The sequence below is a fragment of the Cylas formicarius genome, unplaced genomic scaffold, assembly GCF_029955315.1.
Source record: "Cylas formicarius isolate icCylForm1 unplaced genomic scaffold, icCylForm1.1 PGA_scaffold_5__7_contigs__length_24384050, whole genome shotgun sequence".
Taxonomy (NCBI): Eukaryota; Metazoa; Arthropoda; class Insecta; order Coleoptera; family Brentidae; genus Cylas; species Cylas formicarius.
This window is the reverse complement of record NW_026844341.1, coordinates 9,847,842-9,867,913: the sequence shown is the minus strand read 5'-3', so window position 1 is coordinate 9,867,913 and position 20,072 is coordinate 9,847,842. Positions and strand designations below refer to the sequence as shown.

General features: G+C 32.3%; 1 protein-coding gene across 1 annotated transcript in view; it reads right to left on the bottom strand.

Moving 5' to 3' along the window:
- LOC132701962 (lachesin-like) overlaps positions 1-8,534 on the bottom strand; it is a 114,929-nt gene extending 106,395 nt beyond the window's left edge. The window contains exon 1 of the mRNA XM_060670321.1: positions 8,187-8,534. Within this exon, the coding sequence (XP_060526304.1) occupies positions 8,187-8,289 (103 nt within the window). The 5' untranslated portion in view covers positions 8,290-8,534. The remainder of the gene's footprint in view (positions 1-8,186) is intronic.
- Between the last annotated feature and the right edge of the window lie 11,538 nt (positions 8,535-20,072).

The following is a 20,072-nucleotide window of genomic DNA, read 5'->3' as shown; positions in this document are numbered from 1 at the left end:
GAATCTGAATTAATTATTTCACCCGACTAATTAATTGGCCATCTCCAAAATGCGGTAATTAGCGAAGAAAACGTTTCATTTTGGGAGTTCGCCGAGGGAAAAAAATGATAAGACAATTACTTCCGCAAAACAGCATTTAATTTCTAGAGCATAATGAAATTCCCAGTGAAATAACAAATACCGGTCGAGCTTTAATTAAATCGCTGAGCATTATTGATTTAGGCGTTTGGTGGGGAATAGTTTTCGATTGCAAATTTGACGTATAGGGTGTTTTTCAAGATAAATTTGTTTTTATACAATCATCAGCAATACTACAATATTTTCTATCGGAGATATACGGGGTGTTATTCAATAAGTGAAAAGTTTCGATAAACGTGTTTTAAATAGTGTTTTCGAAATATAAGATGTCAAAGTTTTATTTGAAGATGAACATTTCAACTGTGATCTTGATTTGGTTTTTCTCCCCGATTTTATTTTTATTTATTGTCGGACTGTTTAATAATAGTTAAAAATAGTACATGACTTATAATTCACTATATTTCGAAAATTGTTTCTCTTGGCGCTTTCTAATCGATGTCCTTTTTCATGTAATTTTTTTCTTGTGCCTTTGAAAGTGAAAATTAAGAAGAAAATTCTCATGTAAACAAACAAGAACCACGACACCTTAAATATTACTAAATATTTCGAAAAGAACCTTCGAAACCTAAACTTTGTTCGAGTTTTATAGCTGTTTATTCAAAAAACACTGTTAGCACTTTATCTTAATAAATAGGTTAATAGGTGTTAACCACTTTGCTACTATAGTTTGGTCCACTAATTTCCGGACACCTGTATACAGGGTGTCACAGTAAGGGCGACGAGGTACGGTACTAGCGAAATAGATGCTCCTGAAATGGCTACCAGGAGGCGTAACTGTTATCTTGAGTTTCAAAACTAGCTTTTTACAAAATTTTCTAATGTTTAATGTTTTAATGTTTTAAATGTTTTAAAGTTTTTGTTGTTATAAGTGACACCATTGTGAAGTGGGGTGAAACCTTTGTTTATGGTTCGATTTTGATAATTTCTTTTTGTTGGACAGATTTTTGAAAAATGTGCTAAAGTCTTATTTTACTTATTGCTTGAACCTAAAGTCATCGCCAAATAGGACTATTTAATAAAAGCGACAGAAGAGAGAAGTATTACTATGGATTTTTTAAGGAATAAATTGGAAACGACTTCTTAGGACCTAACTATAAACATTTCTAGTTTCAATTCAGGGTGTTTGAAATATCGTTTATTTATTATTATATATTAAATGTTTGTTTACTGTTTGGTTTTCATTCTTTTGTTGGATAGATCTTTCAAAAACGCACTAAACCTTCTGTCGCTTATTGTATCAACCTGACGTCATCACCAACTGGAATTATTTTTTGCAGTCAAATGTAGAGAGGGCTATTATCAAATTACTTAAAAATACAGTGACTAATTTTTATTCAGAACTGCCTAAAACATAACCATAATGGGGTTTTTCATATAGCGTCGACTAAATTCATGGCCAACTGACAAAATTTTTTGAAGCGGAATATCGAGAAGTACTTTTCTTGGTTTTTTCAAATTGAAAATAACAAAAGATTCGAAAAACAGTATTGATTTTAGAATGTAAAAAGCATTCCAATAAATGACTTATTGCCATTCATTTTAACATATCTATCACTTCAAATAAATAAAAATAAAAATAAACTATAGCTGTCACCAAATTCACGAGTATGCAGATATTTGTGTTTATAGGCTTTTAGTCTACATTTTTTCAACTGTCAGCAGATGCAGTTTTTAGTAATATTTAAGTATGCACTTGCGCTCCTAATATTCCTAATAAGCAGAAATCTTTGACTTAGAGGAGCAACACGATTTGGATGTTGGTTAGCGTTTATCGACAGTCTCGCTCTGATCAAAATGTTTATTTATATTCACAACTCTATTGTGAGTAATATTTCAGCCATTACAATTACGTCTTATGTAGTCCTCCAGTGCGAATAAGGATCAATTGGCACTTTATTGTCAAAAACTCTTATAGCTTCTCTCGATATTTGCAATCAAAAAATAGTCCCGGTTGGCCATGACTTCAGGTTGATCTAATAAGCAAAGATTTTAAAAGGATGTACCGGGTATCCCATTTTGGGCACTTTTATTAGAAGGTTGCTCACTATATCCCTCTAAAAACGTTTCCTGTAGTAATATAATTCCTTGGGCATTTTCATTGCATTGTGTCAAACATATTAAAACATTTTTTATAATTTTCATACACTGGCATTATTATAGAAAATTATTTAAAATGAAATTAACACAGAGAGAACAAATGGATTGGTAGTAAAAATATAATTAATAACTGACAGTCTCGTAAGTTCGTGACACATTTCCTTTTTTGTTTTTAATAGATGAGTCATAGCCTGACATTATAGTAACATAATACTGACCATATTAATAAGACACTATAATTTTAAAAAATATATTTTCATCCTGTTCTTTTCGAAATTAAGTAAAGAATCTCTTATATAATATTAACTGCTTATATGTATCTTACTTTTAGTTGATTTAGTGATTTGCTGTAGCCAACTGCTACAAATAAAGTAAAAAATGAAAAAAATAAGAATTTTGAGCTTCAAAACAATTCATTACTAATAATGTACAGTGTGTTCCATTTAAAAAATATATTTGCTTCACAACTAAAAAATGATTAGAGCAAGTAAAAAAACAAACTACTCCATGGGATTCTACGGAAAAAAACCCTATATGGATCTTTTTAGACTCCACAACAACTCACAAGACAACGGAGATACGGGGATGGTCCCAAAATCGATAGTTTTAGTTTTTAATTTCAAAAATAACTGAGAAACCCCATAAAAGTGTCCAGCCTTAAGCGTTTCGATATTTCAAATACCCTTTACTGAAACATGAAATTGGTAAGTGACCCCGAATAAGAATTCTCTGTCAATTTATTCCTCAAAAAAATTAATAGTACTTCCCTTTTCTCTCTCTTTTGGTAAATAGTCCCAGCGGGCATCGGAATACGGTTTTAGCGCATTTTTTAGAGATGTATTCAACAAAAAAAATATATCAAAATCGAACAATAAACATAGATTTTACAAGTGGGACATGCTGTATGTATTCGACTGAAGAACTAATTATTTATTGTTTTAGCTACGACGGCTCCGTTTAAATTAGAACAGGGACAGTCGGGTGATTCTCGGATAATATCGATTCAGCAGTACACCAGGACACGAATTAAAAATTCATTTTCGCATTTTCGAGATACAAAGGAGCGGTAATTAGTCGAAATTGGAAACCAACGGCAACGGGTAGCCTCGAGTGTGAATTTGTAGAGTTTTTGATTATGCGGGCGACGAAAGTAACAAACCGAAACCAGAATCTCCGGAAACGTCGCCGTAGTTGTATAGAGTGCGTCTCGGTGACAAGCTAAAGCCGTTTTAAATGAAACGCGGTCGGTCGCGAAATTGGAACGTTCCTTTTGCGCGCAATGGAAATTGTTACACTAGTTGGAAATTGACGATAAATTCACTAAGTAATGGAGGCCTATCTTCGTGACTCCTAATATCTCAACATAGTTTTGTGGTTTTACTTGTGCGTCGACCAATGTGACGATGAGAACGCAGACGATTTAACGCACCGAACCGTGAAAAATGCCGAAAGAATGGGGCTTATTGAACGATAAAAAAACGCAGACAATTGTGAACAAGATTGCTTTCGAAAATCGTCGCTGGGCGGGGTAAGTTCGTAGTGCCTAGCTCGATGCAGATTTTTATTATAAAAAGTGCGATAAAGGGACGCTCCTGCGTTCCGCTATGGAACTTTCGCAAAATCGTTGTAATTTAATCGTGCATGCACCGTGTATAAAGTGTCCTTCGCATCTCGTCGAACTTCAAAGTTACCGCAAACATCGGTAAAATATTAAAATGACATTTTTTCAAATATCTCACGGAATGTATAATTGACGAAACCTGAAACTCTCTCCCGACACAGTTTACGATACCGTTCAAATAAAATTATCCCATTTCTAACGGTTTTCTGGATCTTTTAGATTTTTTGAACGACACACCCTGTACATGATTCAAACAATGTTCGAAGTAGAGGTTATAGCCCTGGATCTTCCACGTTTCCTGGTCCAAGAATTTTTTGAAAATAGTAAATGGTTTTCAAGAAAATAAGATTTTTCTGAAACCATGCAGTGCGCCGTAGTAACCAATGACGTCATCGCGTATTGACAGCCCCGAAGTAACGATTTCAATACGGATTTTTTCAAATATTCCGAGCAACGTATGTGACAGACGAAAACCGCAAATACAAAAATTTAGTCTCTTGATGCGGCCTAAGACACTGTTAGAACCAATTAGCATATTTTTTACGATTTTAGATTTGCGGCTATTAATTTACTCTGCAAAAGAACAATTTTCTAGGGCTTTTAGATTTTTGCCTATAATTTGAAAACCTTGTATGTAATCGAAAAAATGCCTGACATAAATGTTATTGCACTGGACCTTCCGCGTCTGCTGGTTAAAGAATTTTGTCGATCGGGTGGACGATTATGGAGAAAAACATTTTTCTGCAAGATAAAATTACCAAAAAAATTTTAAAAATTTTTTGATAAATACTTTGATGTGTTGATGTCTACAAATTTAGGACACTTAAGACATTTCTCATTTAGCACAGAATATGGGGAACACCTTGTGCAATAGGTGAAAACCTTAAATATAAAAGTTTTTGCTGTCTATGCGGGCTATATCGCAATATAAAAAAAAATGTGATCTGAATCATAGTCTTTCAGTTATAACCAATTTTCAATAATAGCGGCACCCATTTTTCAGTTTTTTTGAATTTCTGGTTCAAGAATTTTTTTGGTATCGTAAACGGTTTTTGAAAAATTATGTTTTTTGACCCTTGCACACGCGATTTTTTATTTTTTTAGAATTCTTCCCGTCCCCCCCAGCCCCCCATTTTCAATAGGTTCCCGGGCAAAAATGAATATGAAGTCGATTGCTTCTCATTTCGAACACTTATCGTGTTTCATAGCAATGTCCAAAAAACCGTCGAAAATCGCGAAAGAAAGATGGACACCGGCGTCGGATCAGGGCCATTTATTATAAGCTTATGTGCCTCGCGGAGGCACATAATTTTGTAGCTCCAACGGTTCGAAAATTATTCAGGAAAAACCAAAAGACGAGAACGGAGAACGGGCAAAAAACCAAAAAAACATTTTTTTTCCACGGTGATCATTTCTGTACCAACGGCGATCCCATATAGATAGATATAAAATTTTTATACGAGCGTAGATACTTTCGAAAAATTCGATTTCATCGATTTTCGAAAGTAACAAGATATAATGAAAAGAAAAACCAGATCGTTCCTACTTTGGTTTAACTTAATAGGAAGCTAGAAGAAGATGAAACCACTGTAACTAAACTTGTCACCCTCCATAGAGCTATTTATAAAATGCGACACACTGTATCCCATTTTGGCCGCAACTGAGAGGTATATCCGTTGTTAGTGAAGATAGAGCCTTACGTTTTCGCAAACCTGGGTACTTTTTTGTGATGAGTTTAACAAAATTTCATGATTTAATTTTTAAAATGTGTGGTCATTTTGGAAATGTGAAGTTGTGAATGTGAAAAATAAAGTTTGTTTTTTTTTTATTCCACTTGGTATTAGCTCCTCAAAAATATATAACAGTATGGATTTATTTTAATAAATGACTTCACAAAAATGATGTTTTTGAATTTTCATGAAGAAGCCTTATTTATTCCTGACGATACTTACAAGCTAACTTAGTTTAATATTAACATTAAGATTAAGATTAACAGTTGGGAGAGCTAGCAGTCAGCCTGTGCGTCACTGCGACCCAGAGGATCTATTGTGACTCTCTCCATAGCTGTAGAGCTTTATCCAGGTTCGTCTTTCTAACCAGACTCCACAACTAATATTAATTAATATATATTATTAAAAAAGATAAACCAAAACGAGAAGAATTATTTAAAATATATAAAATTTATTGAATATCAGCGTTTTTTGCAAATCTGAACATAAACATTTTCATTTACAAAGCTAAGAAACTGTTCGAAATGTCGACCATTTGCTTTAACGCACAACTTCCATACAGTTTCAATACTCTCCAAAGCTTTCACGATAACAAGTCATCTAAAACTTTCAAAAGGTGCTTCGGTGGCTGCTCGGAGCTTTCCGATATTGGTTTCGGTGTGGCCTGTTTCATAGTAGGCACTAAAATTGTATATCGTATTTTTGAAGGTGTTTTGACTGCCGAGTTGTATATGGAACTATTGCAAAATGTTATACCGGAATTATTAGATAATGTGGTGCACATAAATTCCATATTTTTTCAACAAGATGAGGCACCCGCTCATAATTCTAGCCAAGTAAGGCCCTTTTTAGAGGACAATTTTGGAGATAACTGTGTGTAGGTTGTGATATTTTGAACTTTAATAATAATGGGTGTTTTTTTTCGATGTATAAAACTTTAAGTTGGCATTACTGTTCAAGATGGCGACCGATTTACCAGCTGTCAAGTGATTTATTCTCAGTTTGGTTTGGCAATTCGTCATGAATTCATCAAGTAAGGCGTAGATTCGTCGAATGGGCCCAAAACGAGATTGCCGTTGTTCCCAATTTTTATAAGCGAATTTTGTTTAGCGATGAAGCGCACTGCTGGTTGAATGGCTACGTCAACAAACAAAACTGTCGCATTTGGAGCGAAGCCAATCCTCAAGTGTATGTCGAAACACCGTTACATCCAGAAAAACTGACTGTTTGTTGCGCTTTATGGGCTTGTGGAATCATTGGACTGTACTTCTTCAAAAACGATGATGGCCAGAACGTTACAGTCAATGGTGATCGGTATAGAGCTCTTTCATTCCTGAATTGAATAACCATGATGTCCCGGAGATGTGGTTTCAGCAAGACGGCGCAACATGTCACACAGCTCTTGCCATCATCGATTTATTGAAAGACACGTTTGGTGACCTCCTAATTTCACGTTTTGGACTTGTGAATTGGCCTTCAAGATCTTGTGATTTAACACCGCTAGACTACTTTCTGTAGGGCTATGTAAAGTCATTGGTCTATGCGGATAAGCCACAAACGCTTGACCATTTGGAAGACAACATTCGCCGTGTTATTGCCGATATACTGGAAAAAACATCGAAAATTGGTCGTCCAGATTGGACTACATCCGCGCCAGCCGTGGCGGTCATATGCCAGAAATCATATTTAAAATGTATTGCCACAAGATTATCTTTCGAATAAATAAAATTCATGTCAATCGAATAATCCATCGTTGTTTTATTGCAACTTAAAGTTCTATACATCGAAAAAAAACATCCCTTATATAGATCATAAAGCTATGTGAAATGTTAATGCTAATAATAAACTAAGTTGCCTTCATGCAAATGATAAAAGTTTGTTGTGTAAGTATTGTCAGGAATTCAAAAAAAAAAACTTTGTTTTTTCAAAAAGACGAAACCATTTGGAAAAAATATGACTACGCCACTGAATTGTGAACAATCGATATCGGATGCGTTTTTCCTCTTTCGACGATCCATAGGATATCCGAGATAGGAGGGGTGACCCAAAACTTTAAATTTCCAAAATCACCCTGTATTTTAAAAACTAAGCGAGTTATGAAAATTTTGTTAACGCCATCTTTCGTTACACAGAAAAGTACCAAAGGTTAGAGAAAACGCAAGGCTCTATCTTCACTAACAACGGACATATCCCACACAGTGTACAATGTGTACAGTGTACAATCAATCAATCCTAACCGAGACCATTACTATGTAAATTTGTTTCTTGCATATATAAGGGAAATTACCGCAACTGACATAATTTCAACAGAAGCTTAAAACTGTATTTTAGGAAACTCTTCCCTCATTGCTAGGGACAATTTTAGCTGTACATTAAGATTAAATTGTTACTAACTGATAAATTTATTAATTTTTCTAAACCTCGGTGTCTAAATCGAATGGATACAGTTATATTCTCGATAATATTCCAACTTATGCTTCGAAAAGGGCTAACATTTTATCTACACGTTATTACCCTGTATTTCCGTTAATGTTATGCGAAAAAAAACTAAAACATCCTATATTTTGTATAACATAAAATCACACAAAATGAAACTTTACCGTGGTATGCCAAAACGGTCCAATCCAGTATTCTGGTGACGTACATGAATACAGATAGTCTTAGTATTTTCCTCAAAAGACCAAAATCTTTTGAGTTTAACATCGCACTTTTTGTGGAGCAAAAATCACTAACAAACTCCAGACACTTTTTGAGTTTCGTAAGAGTACTTTAAAAACGGGAATTTGAAGCAACCGTGATTGTGCGCATGTTGGGTACACTGTAAAAACATTTTGTCGTCTATTTCTTTAAAGCATGCGTAATTAGTCGGTCTTTGTTGTCGTTGAATGTGAAGTATTGCCGCGCACGAGTTTTGAGGTTAAGAATCGTGGATAAAAGTCGCCCTTCCACCCCTGGCATTCGACAGACTGAAATGCCCCTGCATGCTTTCGATAGTAGAGCTAGTAATTCGGAGGACATGCGCTTTTACAGTACACAGACGGAGCAGGGCAAGTTTTTTGTTTTGTTTCTGTTTCGCGATGTACCTATGCAGTCTGCGGGAAGTAGTTAAGTCGGACGTAATCTTCTTCGAAGAAAATTTCTCCCGGAAACTCCGGGGATTTAAGTTTAAAATCCACCTAACGATTATTAAACTTCGGCGGGGCTGTTTTTGCCGGGCGCGTAAAAACGTCTGTCGTCTTTTTTTACGTATTGCAAAATTAATACATTTATCTAGTTTTCGTCGTGGAAAACGAATTTGATTTTTTAAAAAACTTTATTCAAGCGAGATGACAAAAAAGCTAGCGATGTGGTTCGCACCGTGGTTTTATACAGACAAATTGCTGACGCTTTGAGAAACAAGTAATATAATATGTATGGGAACCTTTACTCAGCAGTTTACAGTATTAAAGCGTTTATAACTCCTCCGCCCTTAGATAAAAGCACGGGTACAACAAGTGCTTTTAAATAACAATATTTTCTTTTTGTTTATTAATTTTAGATTTAAATGGAAAATATTTATATAATAAATAAATCAAGATTAATATAAGTATTACGTATAACAAAATTGTCCAAACACTAGTTCTCGTAGAATATATACGTGATGACATCTTTCCAAGGTTTTCTTTTGCTTCGTCCATTTGGATTTGCAGCTCCTTTATTTCCTTTAGGTTAATCGTGTCCAATGTGAGTTCTGGTGGATCGAAGATTATTTTCTGTTTATGTAGTAGTGAGAGATTCACTTCCGGTAGACGAGTGTCATCAAATCTCAATCGATTAGGGGTATAGGTTCTTAGTTCAGTTTTTCCAATTTGTACTTTGCAAATTGGGGAGGATTCGATAAGGTGGGATCCAAATAATGGAACAGTATTAATGTCGTCATTACATTGTACTGTTGCTATTATCTTCTTAGGTGTCACAATAATCCATTTTCCATTTTGGATTTTAAAAATTTTTATTTCTTGAAGTTGGATTTTAATTGGTTTACAGTTTGTTATATTAGTCTTGTGAGTTATTATTTCCACTGAACAAGGCGGGTGTTCCTTCATATAGGTAATATGTATATTTTTACACATGAACTCATTTTTTAATAGTTTTACGCATTCAGAGTCCATAAATGAGTACATATTTCCACTCAATGCAAGATATGGTTTGACCGGTATATTAACGTAATATTGCAGTTCTTGTTCACTATTAACTGGTAGCGGATACAACTGGTAATATTGATAAATTTCTGATTCTAGTAGCGATAGTTCCAAAATAAATGTTATTATTAGTCCTCTAGAGTAGCTTTTTATTTCTATAATTTTTTCAAAATTTAATATATTTTCGACTGATAACTCGAACGGTAGTTGATTTTCCTTTAATTCTTTTTTAATGTTTTTAATTTCTTCGAATAGATCAGATGGATCAATTATCGAATTATGTAAAGTGTTTAATTTGGCAAAACTAATTGCGGTTTCAATTTTCTCAAAAATGTTATATATTAAATTATACATAAAGGTAATTTGATTCATTACTACATGTATTTGGAAATACTCATAGTCATTCGTTTGTTCAATGGTTATCTTTTTAATTACTTGATCAATTTGTAATATTTTAGATTTAAGGATAAATTGGTTATGAGAAATATTTGATATCGAATTTTTAAATGAGTTGATTGTTTTTTCTAACAGTTTTATTTGATTAATTGAATTGATTCTTAAATTATTTTGGTTTTCTTGCAGTTGTTTGATTTCTACATCGTATTTTTCCGCGTCAGATTGGTCTAAGTTTCCAGTAATACATTTAATAATAGAACCGATTGGGTTTAATAAGCCTCTTTTACTTCTTATAGATAATGGATTGAGTTGACTAATTTGATTTTCAATGCGTTTTTCTAATGTTACAAGAGGGATGACTGAATTAGAATATTCGTGAAAATAATTAGTATTATTTTTAATCTGACTAATTAATATTTTTACTTGATTATAGATTACATAGAATTCAGCAACAGCTGGGTTTAAATCAAAAATTTGTATAAAGGAAAAATGGTTGGAGGTTATTTTTGCGGTACCTAGTTTATAAGGAAGGATTCCTGGATAGTTGTTCAGGTTGTGGATTTTTACTTCGTTTGCTCCGATGTTTGTGAGCCATCTGGAACAATGTTCATTATTTTAGTCTCGTTAACGTGAGTTATTTCTTTTTTATTTGTTTTTGGGTTTTCTATTTCGATTTTATTATTATCTAAAATTTTTGTTAATATGAATGGTCCAGAAAATTTTTTGTTTAATTTACTTTTTCGACTTTCGGTGCGCTTATACACTGTTGCGCCAATTTTTAGTTCTACTGGAGTTTTGTTTTTGTTAATTTTATCGATCGTTTTTTGTTTTTTTAAAAGGGAATCATTATGTACCTTTTCGTAAAGAAGCTTAGTATTTGTTTGATGGTTATTTACGTATTCACAATATATTTGAGAAGGAATTAGGTTCATAGGGTCACGTGTATCAGTGTGTCCTAGTGTTAATTCAAAAGGCGTAAAATTAGTATTTGAGTGTATAGTACTGTTATATGCAATGATCGCATAGGGCATAAGTGAAATAATATCGGAATTTTTATCTATTTCCTTCAATAGGCGTAAGTGTTCGATGAGGGTTGAGTGAAAACGTTCGATAGGTGAATTGGATTCGTGGTGACTCGGCGTTGTGAAATGGATTTTAATTTTATGTATTTTTAATAAAGAGTCTAGAACGTCATTTTTAAATTCTGTTCCGTTGTCAGAAACAATTTGTTTTGGTATTCCATAGAATGAAAAGAAATGTACTAATTGTTGGCATGCTGAAATCGCAGTTCCAAAATAGGGCAATGCCTGTCCAAACATAGAGAATTTGTCAATTATAGTTAAGAATTTTTGTCCGCCGGCAATAAAGGTATCGACGTGTATGATTTCAAATGGTTTAGAAGGTGTTTCAGTTAACATTAAAGGTTGATCTGGTGGTTTTCGTTGATATTTTGCTCGCTGGCAAATTTCACATTCGTTAATATATTTTGTAACATCTGACTTTAAGGATTTCCAGTAATAATTATTTTTTAAGAATTTACAAGTTTCTTCTATGCCTCTGTGATTAGTTTTACCTTCATGTTTATATTTAATTAATATATTTCGTTCTTCCGGTTCAACATTATTTATTAATTTTGTGCATTCGATTAGTTTATAATTTTGAAAATGTTGGGCGATTACTTTTTGTACAATTGGTCTTAGTTGTTGAGATAAAAAGTGAATATACGTCTTTTTGTTATTTAAATGTTCTTTGAAGAATTTTGTTAAACTAATTTCTTCTTCTGGAATTGTGGCATGTAATATATTATGACCGTCGAAGTTTTTAAAGTTACATTTAACATAAGTAGAATACGGAGATTTCTGAAGTATTATCTGATTTGGTTTGTTGTTAATAATTTCATTTAATATAGGTATTCCTTGTAAAGATTCGTCAGTATTTGTACTATGAATTGTATTTTCAAAAGCCGGTCTTAAAAGTTTGTTTTCGAGAATGATTATTTTTGGGCTCTTAGGACGTTTATTTTCTATTTCTTCGAGTGTTTTCGAAATTTCATTTGAGTCTAATTTATTCGGATCAAAATCGTTGTCTAGAAATTTGTTAATATCAAGATCAATATCTCCAGGATTATTGTAAATAGAGTCGGTTTCTAAAGCATTTAATTTTATTCGTGACAAGGCGTCCGCATTTGTGTTTTGTTTACCATTTTTATAAAGAATTTCATAATCAAATTCTTCTAGTTTAAGTCTCCATCTCATAAGTTTTGAATTTGGTTCTTTTAGGTTAAATAACCAGACTAATGGTCTGTGGTCTGTAAAAATTTGGAATTTTCTACCGAAAAGATACGGTCTAAAATATTTACAGGCCCATACTATGGCAAGTAATTCTTTTTCCGTTGTAGAGTAGTTTTGCTCGGTGTCATTAAGTGTGCGAGACGCGTATGCGACTGGGTTATCGTTTGGTGGTGTGCCTTGTGATAATACGGCACCTAACGCGTAATTTGATGCGTCTGTAGTTAACACGAATTGTTTTGAAAAATCTGGATATTTTAATATTGGGGCATTTATTAGTAATTGTTTTAAATGGTTGAAAGCTGTAATAAATTCAGGGCTGTGTTCTACTTTAGATTTTTTCTTTAGACATAAGGTCATTGGTTTTGTGATTTTAGCAAAATCTTTAATGAATCTTCTGTAGTATCCTGCCAATCCTAGAAATGACTTAATTTCTTTTTGTGTTTGGGGGAGAGGAAAATTTTTTACTACTTTTATCTTGTCAGGATTTGGACTAACGCCTTCTTTAGTGATTTTATGACCTAAATACGCTACTTCTTTATGTAGAAATTCTGATTTATCTAATTGAATTTTAAAGTTTGCCTCCCTTAGTCTCTGAAAAATTTTTCTTAATCGATCAATGTGTTCCTGTAGGGATGTGGAAAAAATTATAATATCATCTAAATATACTAAACAGATTTCGTTTTGGAAGCCTCTTAGCACATTATTCATAACACGTTGGAACGTCGAGGGTGAGTTTTTCAATCCGAAAGGCATGCGTTTAAATTCGAAAAGTCCAGTACCAGTAGAAAAGGCTGTCTTTGGGATGTCATCGGGATGCATTTCTATCTGATGAAAACCGTTAGCTAGATCCAGAGTTGAAAAATACTGAGCTTTACCGAGTTTATCAAGAATATCTGAGATATTAGGCAAGGGAAATTTATCATCAATTGTTTTTTCATTAAGTTTCCGGTAATCTATGACAACGCGCCATTTACGTTTATTTGATGCATCTAATTTTTTTGGTACGATCCATATAGGACTACTCCATGGGGAATGTGAGGGTTGGATTATATTATTTTTTAGCATTTCGTCTATTTGTCTATTTACTTCGGCTTTATGTATTTCAGGATAACGGTAATTTTTTGTGTAAACGGGGGTTTCGTCAGTTAGATTAATTTTGTGTTTAATTTGATTCGTGAAAGATAATGGCACTTTATCGCAATAAAATATGTCTCGATATTCGTAACATAACTTCCTAATTACTTTATATTCTTCTTTATTACAGTGATTCAGTCTTAAATTTTTTAGATTTTCTTTTTGCAGATTGTCGAAATTACTTATTGAATGTTCGATTAAATTTTCATTGTTATCTTCTATTTTTTTTATAAAATTAGTTTCACATTCATTTATTAATTCTATTTCTAGAGGTTTAATAAATTGTATACTAACAGGATTTTCAGATGTGTTAGTAATGGTTGTTAACGCAAATGAATCGACAATTTTTACTAAAGCTTCGGGCATTTCAGCATTTACAAATTTTTCATATTTTAAGATTCCTATACCATTTTGTTCTGTCACGGGTATTTTAACTTTATGTGTTGTTCTTGGTTGAATAATAATTTCATCGAATTTAAATTTGGATTCGTCAAAATTTTTATTTATTTTTGGATCCGCTGGGGTGTTTTTAATATTATGTTGGTAATACAGTGGAATTATTACATTCGGTGTTTCCAGTGTAGACTCGCTAATATTTATTTTTGATTTTATTTGTTTCAAAAGATCTACTCCTATAAGTCCATCAAATTTTGGAGAAAAGTTAAAAAGATAGAATTTATGATGTTGATCAGGACAATTGAAAGAAGGAAATAATGGTATTGTCATTACTTCATTATGAACGGATGTTGCATGAGCTGACATTACTGAAAAATTTTCAATATTTATAAAGTCTGGGTAATATGGCACTTGCTTCTTGTCTTCACGATTCACCAATTTCAAAAAAGGATACGTTGAAAAAGGTCTATAGAAATTATCTCATTAGTTCATCATTCTGCTGTCGTATCGAACAATAAATTCAGTTTAACCCATATTATCCCAAGCATAAAAAAAAAAAGAAATACTTTTTTGCTCTGAAATGATTGATTTTGTTGCACTAAAGAATACATCACGTGTAAAAAAAAAAACTCGGAACATACAAAAAAATACTGGTGCGTAAACGAACCACTGGGAAAAAACATTAAATTATGTTTTGGGGCACATAAGATGTAACATATAATTTATACATAAATATACAAAAGAAAGTTAAATTCTTCGACAGAAAACAATTAAAAGTAGATTGTTCTCCAAATAGAACCTGATTTGATACCACCGGTAACGCTCGGTTTCATTTTTGGTGATATTTTACAAAGCATGAAGTATGTAAATGCACACACACTTATTACAGACGTAAATTGTGTGGCTGTGGCAGATTCTACATCGGGCTTTATTAGCAAGAACAATCATGAGGTGACCTTGATTATCATGACGCACTTCATCTATGGAGGTGCAAGATTTCTTCGAGTAATTGTTTTATCAGTTTTTAAAAGTCGCGAAGGAGTGTAAGATTCAAAATCTACCCGGGAAATCTTTTGTTCGTTGACAATAGTATACAATTTCCATACATTCACTACTAAACTATCCAGTGAGTTACAAAATAAAGGCAACCACCATTTTTTTTCAAATACCTGGCACCTGTAATTAACAATTCCGTTGTCATGTAAATTTACCCCAAACATATATCTATTGTATTGGACAATTACATAAGTCGGGGTATATTTACATCTTTCCGTTCGTTTCTATTATAGCGTTTTACATTTTGGACAGGATCTACACTAGAAACATTACAGTTACAACTGAATTGTCGTGCCAACGGACAACAGAAATTTTTGATTCAGATTCATGTGCTGAAAGTTAGGATGCGGGGTCTTTTAACCCAAATGATTTACAATTATTACTTTTCATACAGTTGGTGGTTGGTTGGTTGGTAATTTTTTTAATCTCGTTTTTTTATTGGTAAAGGTTAAGTATTACTCGTTAAAAAAATGTATGCATGTAATAAATGTAATGTAATAAATAAACGCAATTTTACTCACGAGTGCCTAAAGAAGTTTATCAATATGTAACGCACTATACCTTTTCGCTGCATTGAGTTTTAGCAAACTTCGAACAAAAAATATAAAAAAATCAAGTTGATGAAAATATCAAAAAATTCTATTTGAAAAAGTGGTTTCTTTTTCAGTTTTTTACAAATGTGCCGATTTTCACAAAAATCGGACCAATTTAATTTGTTTTCACGTTTCTCCCACCTGACTTATTTTGGTACACACTAATTTCAAGAAATAGGAATGAAATTACATAGACTAAATACTTTAATCGAGTGTTTCCGTTTAAATACGGCACACGATTTCAAGGAAAATCCTCAAATGCACGTACGGTAGAAATCGTCAACGTTGATACAATGTTAATAAGGTTTTAACATTTTAAAACCAAATAAAGTTTAGTTAATTTTGTTACAGTTCAAAGGCGTTACTCTCCGAGTTACTGACTTTTTAAATTGTAATAAAATTAACTAACTATTGTCTAATAATGTTAGATCCAAGGGCCCTAAAAGTGATCAATCACAGTCTAATAACTACTTTCAATGTAAAGAATTAGGATAAAAATAAATAAGAACTAAAAGTTCAGATTTTCACGAAATTATATATTATGACATGACAATTGTTTCGACAACACCGTGTCTTTATCAATTGTAATATTTACAAACTAGCTGCTACTATATATACCGAAAAATGACCATTAAACCTTAATTAATGTTGTTGCGAAAATTTTACTTCAATAAAGGAGAGGTATTTAAATCTAATTGATCGTTGAGCAATACATTTGAATGTCTCATTTTGTTAATCTCCGAGGCTTCTAATAAATTTAATTTTCTACTTTTTGTGGCTGTGTGTAATATATCAAAATTCTCTGTCCGTTCCAACAAAGCAAGCAAAGACATCGTCCACATATCTATACCACCATAAAAAACTTTTACTTAAAGGATGTTCTAGTATGATATTTTCCAAATTATCCATAAAATAAAATAAAATAAAATAAATAAATTACATTAACTCAATACATAATCGTATAAACTTCACTATCGACATTGAACAGGATAACTCTATTAATTTTTTAGACTTAACGATTACGAAAGTGCAAAACAAATTAGATTTTTCAATATATCATAAACCTTCACACACGGACACAGTCATACATAACAGCTCAAATCACCCTTATACACACAAAATGGCTGCATTCGACTCTTTTATACACAGACTTCTTTATAAGGCACTCTCAACAGAAAATTACAACAAAGAACTTAATATCATTAAACAAATAGCACTGAACAACGGCTACAATCTGTCCATTATGGATAAAATTATAAATAAAAAACAAATACAGACAACAGTAAACTCTATTTATCCGAAACCATATACAGAACACGAACAATTTAAAACAATTGCATACATAGGAGAACCTAGCGAGACAGTTTCAAAACATTTGTCAAAATGTGGTTTAAGAATAGCTTTCAGGACTAACAACACAATAGAAAAATATTTAAAAAACAATAAATCGAAATGTCCAAAATCCCAAAAATCAGGGGACTACATTTTGAAATGTGGATCTTGTCCTAAAATTTATATTGGACAAACAGGTAGATCCTTCAAGAAACGCATTAACGAACATATAAGAGCGTTTAAAAACAATAGTCTAGATTCTAATTATGCTACACACTTAAACACAGAAAAACACATTTTTGACGACAATTTTGATATATTACACACAGCCACAAAAAGTAGAAAATTTATTAGAAGCCATGGAGATTAACAAAATGAGATATTCAAATGTAATAACGATCAATTAGATTTAAATACCTCTCCTTTATTGAACTTAAATTCTCGCAACAACATTAATTAAGGTTTAATGGTCATTTTTCGGTATATATAGTAGCAAGTAGTTTGTAAATATTACATTTGATAAAGATACGGTGTTGTCGAAACAATTGTTATGTCGTAATATATAATTTCGTGAAAATCTAAACTTTTAGTTCTTATTTATTTTGATAAATGGATTTTCATCAAGTAAAAGCCACCTGTTCAATTAGGATAAACATCAACCGATCAAACCATCAAAATAAAGAAGTTAAGCACTGTGAGATACTTATGGATAGGAGGCAGAAAATATGCAAGCAAAAAACCCCAATACATACGCATTTAAATGCATAAAATTTTCCGAAAATATGCATCGAAATGAACAAAAAATCCAAATATACATTTTTATTATGTGAAAAATTATGAACATTATTTTAAATAATGCCAGAACTGTTACTTTATTCTTCCTTCCTTCTTCAGAAATCCTATAATTTTTTGCCTATCCCATAAACCTATATAAATATATATAAATAAAACACAGTAAAATGGTAGTAAAAGTTTTTTTAATCATAGATACACAGATTGACACTTACATAGCCAATTGCAAAACATAAAATCTAAAACAAAAAAATCTACAATTCGAAAAATTTATAATACATTTAATAATTCAACAATATCATTGATACATTCATTGATAGTTTGCACACATTTTTTTTATGTCATTTACAGTTTTCTTGCTTTTTTATCTGCACGAATCTCTAAAATCAGAGGCAAATAGAATATTTGAGGATAAAACTTTTGTAAATACATTCAAATTGTTAACATTGCATTAACATAATTTTCTTGAATAAGTAATTTATAATAGCAGCGAACTCCTTATACCAAAAAACATACTATGTATATCTTTCTTTTTTTTTACTATATAATAATTGGGAAGAAAAATTTTAGAAATATATTTAAAATGAGCATTAGCTATTAACAATGTGCTTGAATGTTAAGTCTATAGCATGTAGATTACATCGCAGAAAACATACATTCGAATACTATATTGATTATGTTTTATTTTTTGAAAATATTTACTGATGCGTGAATGCACCATTGGTTTTAAAGAAACAAAACTTTGTTATTGCAAGTCTAGACAAGTCAGCGCATGTACAATAAAAATAAAATTAGTTTGCGCCTTGTGGAGTGAACGTTACAGTTCGTAAAATATGGCAATTCCGAAGTACTTGACTCAAAAGGGATTAGAGGCGGCTATGGAGGATATGGTGATGGATGAGGACAATAACAATGAAAGTAGTAAATATTATTTGGATTTACGTATTCTTATGTATTGTAGCATTACATTCCTGGTAAATTTATGCTAAAAATAACGTGAAAAAATATTTATAGAATATATTGATGCGGTCTATATCCCACCCGACGTGGATACCTTGACTGACGAAGAATATATGAACGATAACATAAGTCTACAAGAGTTTGATGAACCGACTGATATAGTTGCAACTTTCGAGTTACATACACCGAATGATACAGCTGTCCTTCAACAGTCCTGTAATTCATCAACTACTGAACCTGAATGGGCCTCATCAAATGATGAAGCCCTGGAATTCAGACGTATGCTTTCCGCAAACGACAGGCTTGCTTCTACTGTCAAATGGAAGAAAGGTCAGATTGAGTACACTCACACACCTATATCCCATGAATTTAGATCATGTGAGGAACTAAAAAATAGGCTTTCTTGAAAAACTCGGCTTGAAATATTGTTTATGTTTTTTGATGACGAAGTGATTGATATGAATTTAAAATTTTCGGTAAAATATGCTCAAGGCAATAACCGCCATGAATTCTCATTGTCAAAAATTTTTGTATTTTATTGTTCTCGGGTTATCATTCATTGCCACATATTTAACATTATTGGTCTACTGATGAAGACAAAGGAATTGATCTTATAAGAAAATGTATGAGTCGCAATAGAATCCAATTGATAAAGCAAAACTTGCGCTTATATGACAATAATCTGTTGCATTAAAATGATAATTTTTCAAAGTTAGATTCTTCTTTGATGTAATAAATAAAAAAAACCTCATTCTGCCCTAGTCTTGGCGGGACGTTGTCATGAGTCTACCTTCTGTTGTAGATAAGCCAGTAAACAACCAAATTTTTATTGACAAATATTTTTTCATCATTCAAACTATTTGTACATTTAAAATCTGATGGTTATTTTGCCACCGGTACTATCCGGAAAAATAGAACAAATAAATGTTCAATGGAAAATTGTAAATCATTCGAAAAAAAAAGACCGCGCATCCTATCTTTCAGCATATGAATCTGAATCAAAAATTTCTCTTGTCCGTTGGCACTATAATTCAGTTGTAACTGTAGCAAGTAATGTTTCTAGTGTAGATCCTGTCCAAAATGTAAAAAGCTATAATAGAAAAGAACGGAGATTTCCAACCGGGAATAATTTTGTTTTCGACATGCAATGCTTTACATTTTATTATTTTATTTGGAGACTCGAAGTTTTATGAAAAACTTGCAGCAGATATAGGTTTCCATTTTACCCGTGTATCGAAAATTATTTTTTTTCCATATCTTATACCATGACTTCTTTAAATTTAGTTCAGAAGAATAATATTCATTCGCCTCCACAAACTAGGAATCACCCCCTTAAAATTTTCGCATTTGTTTTG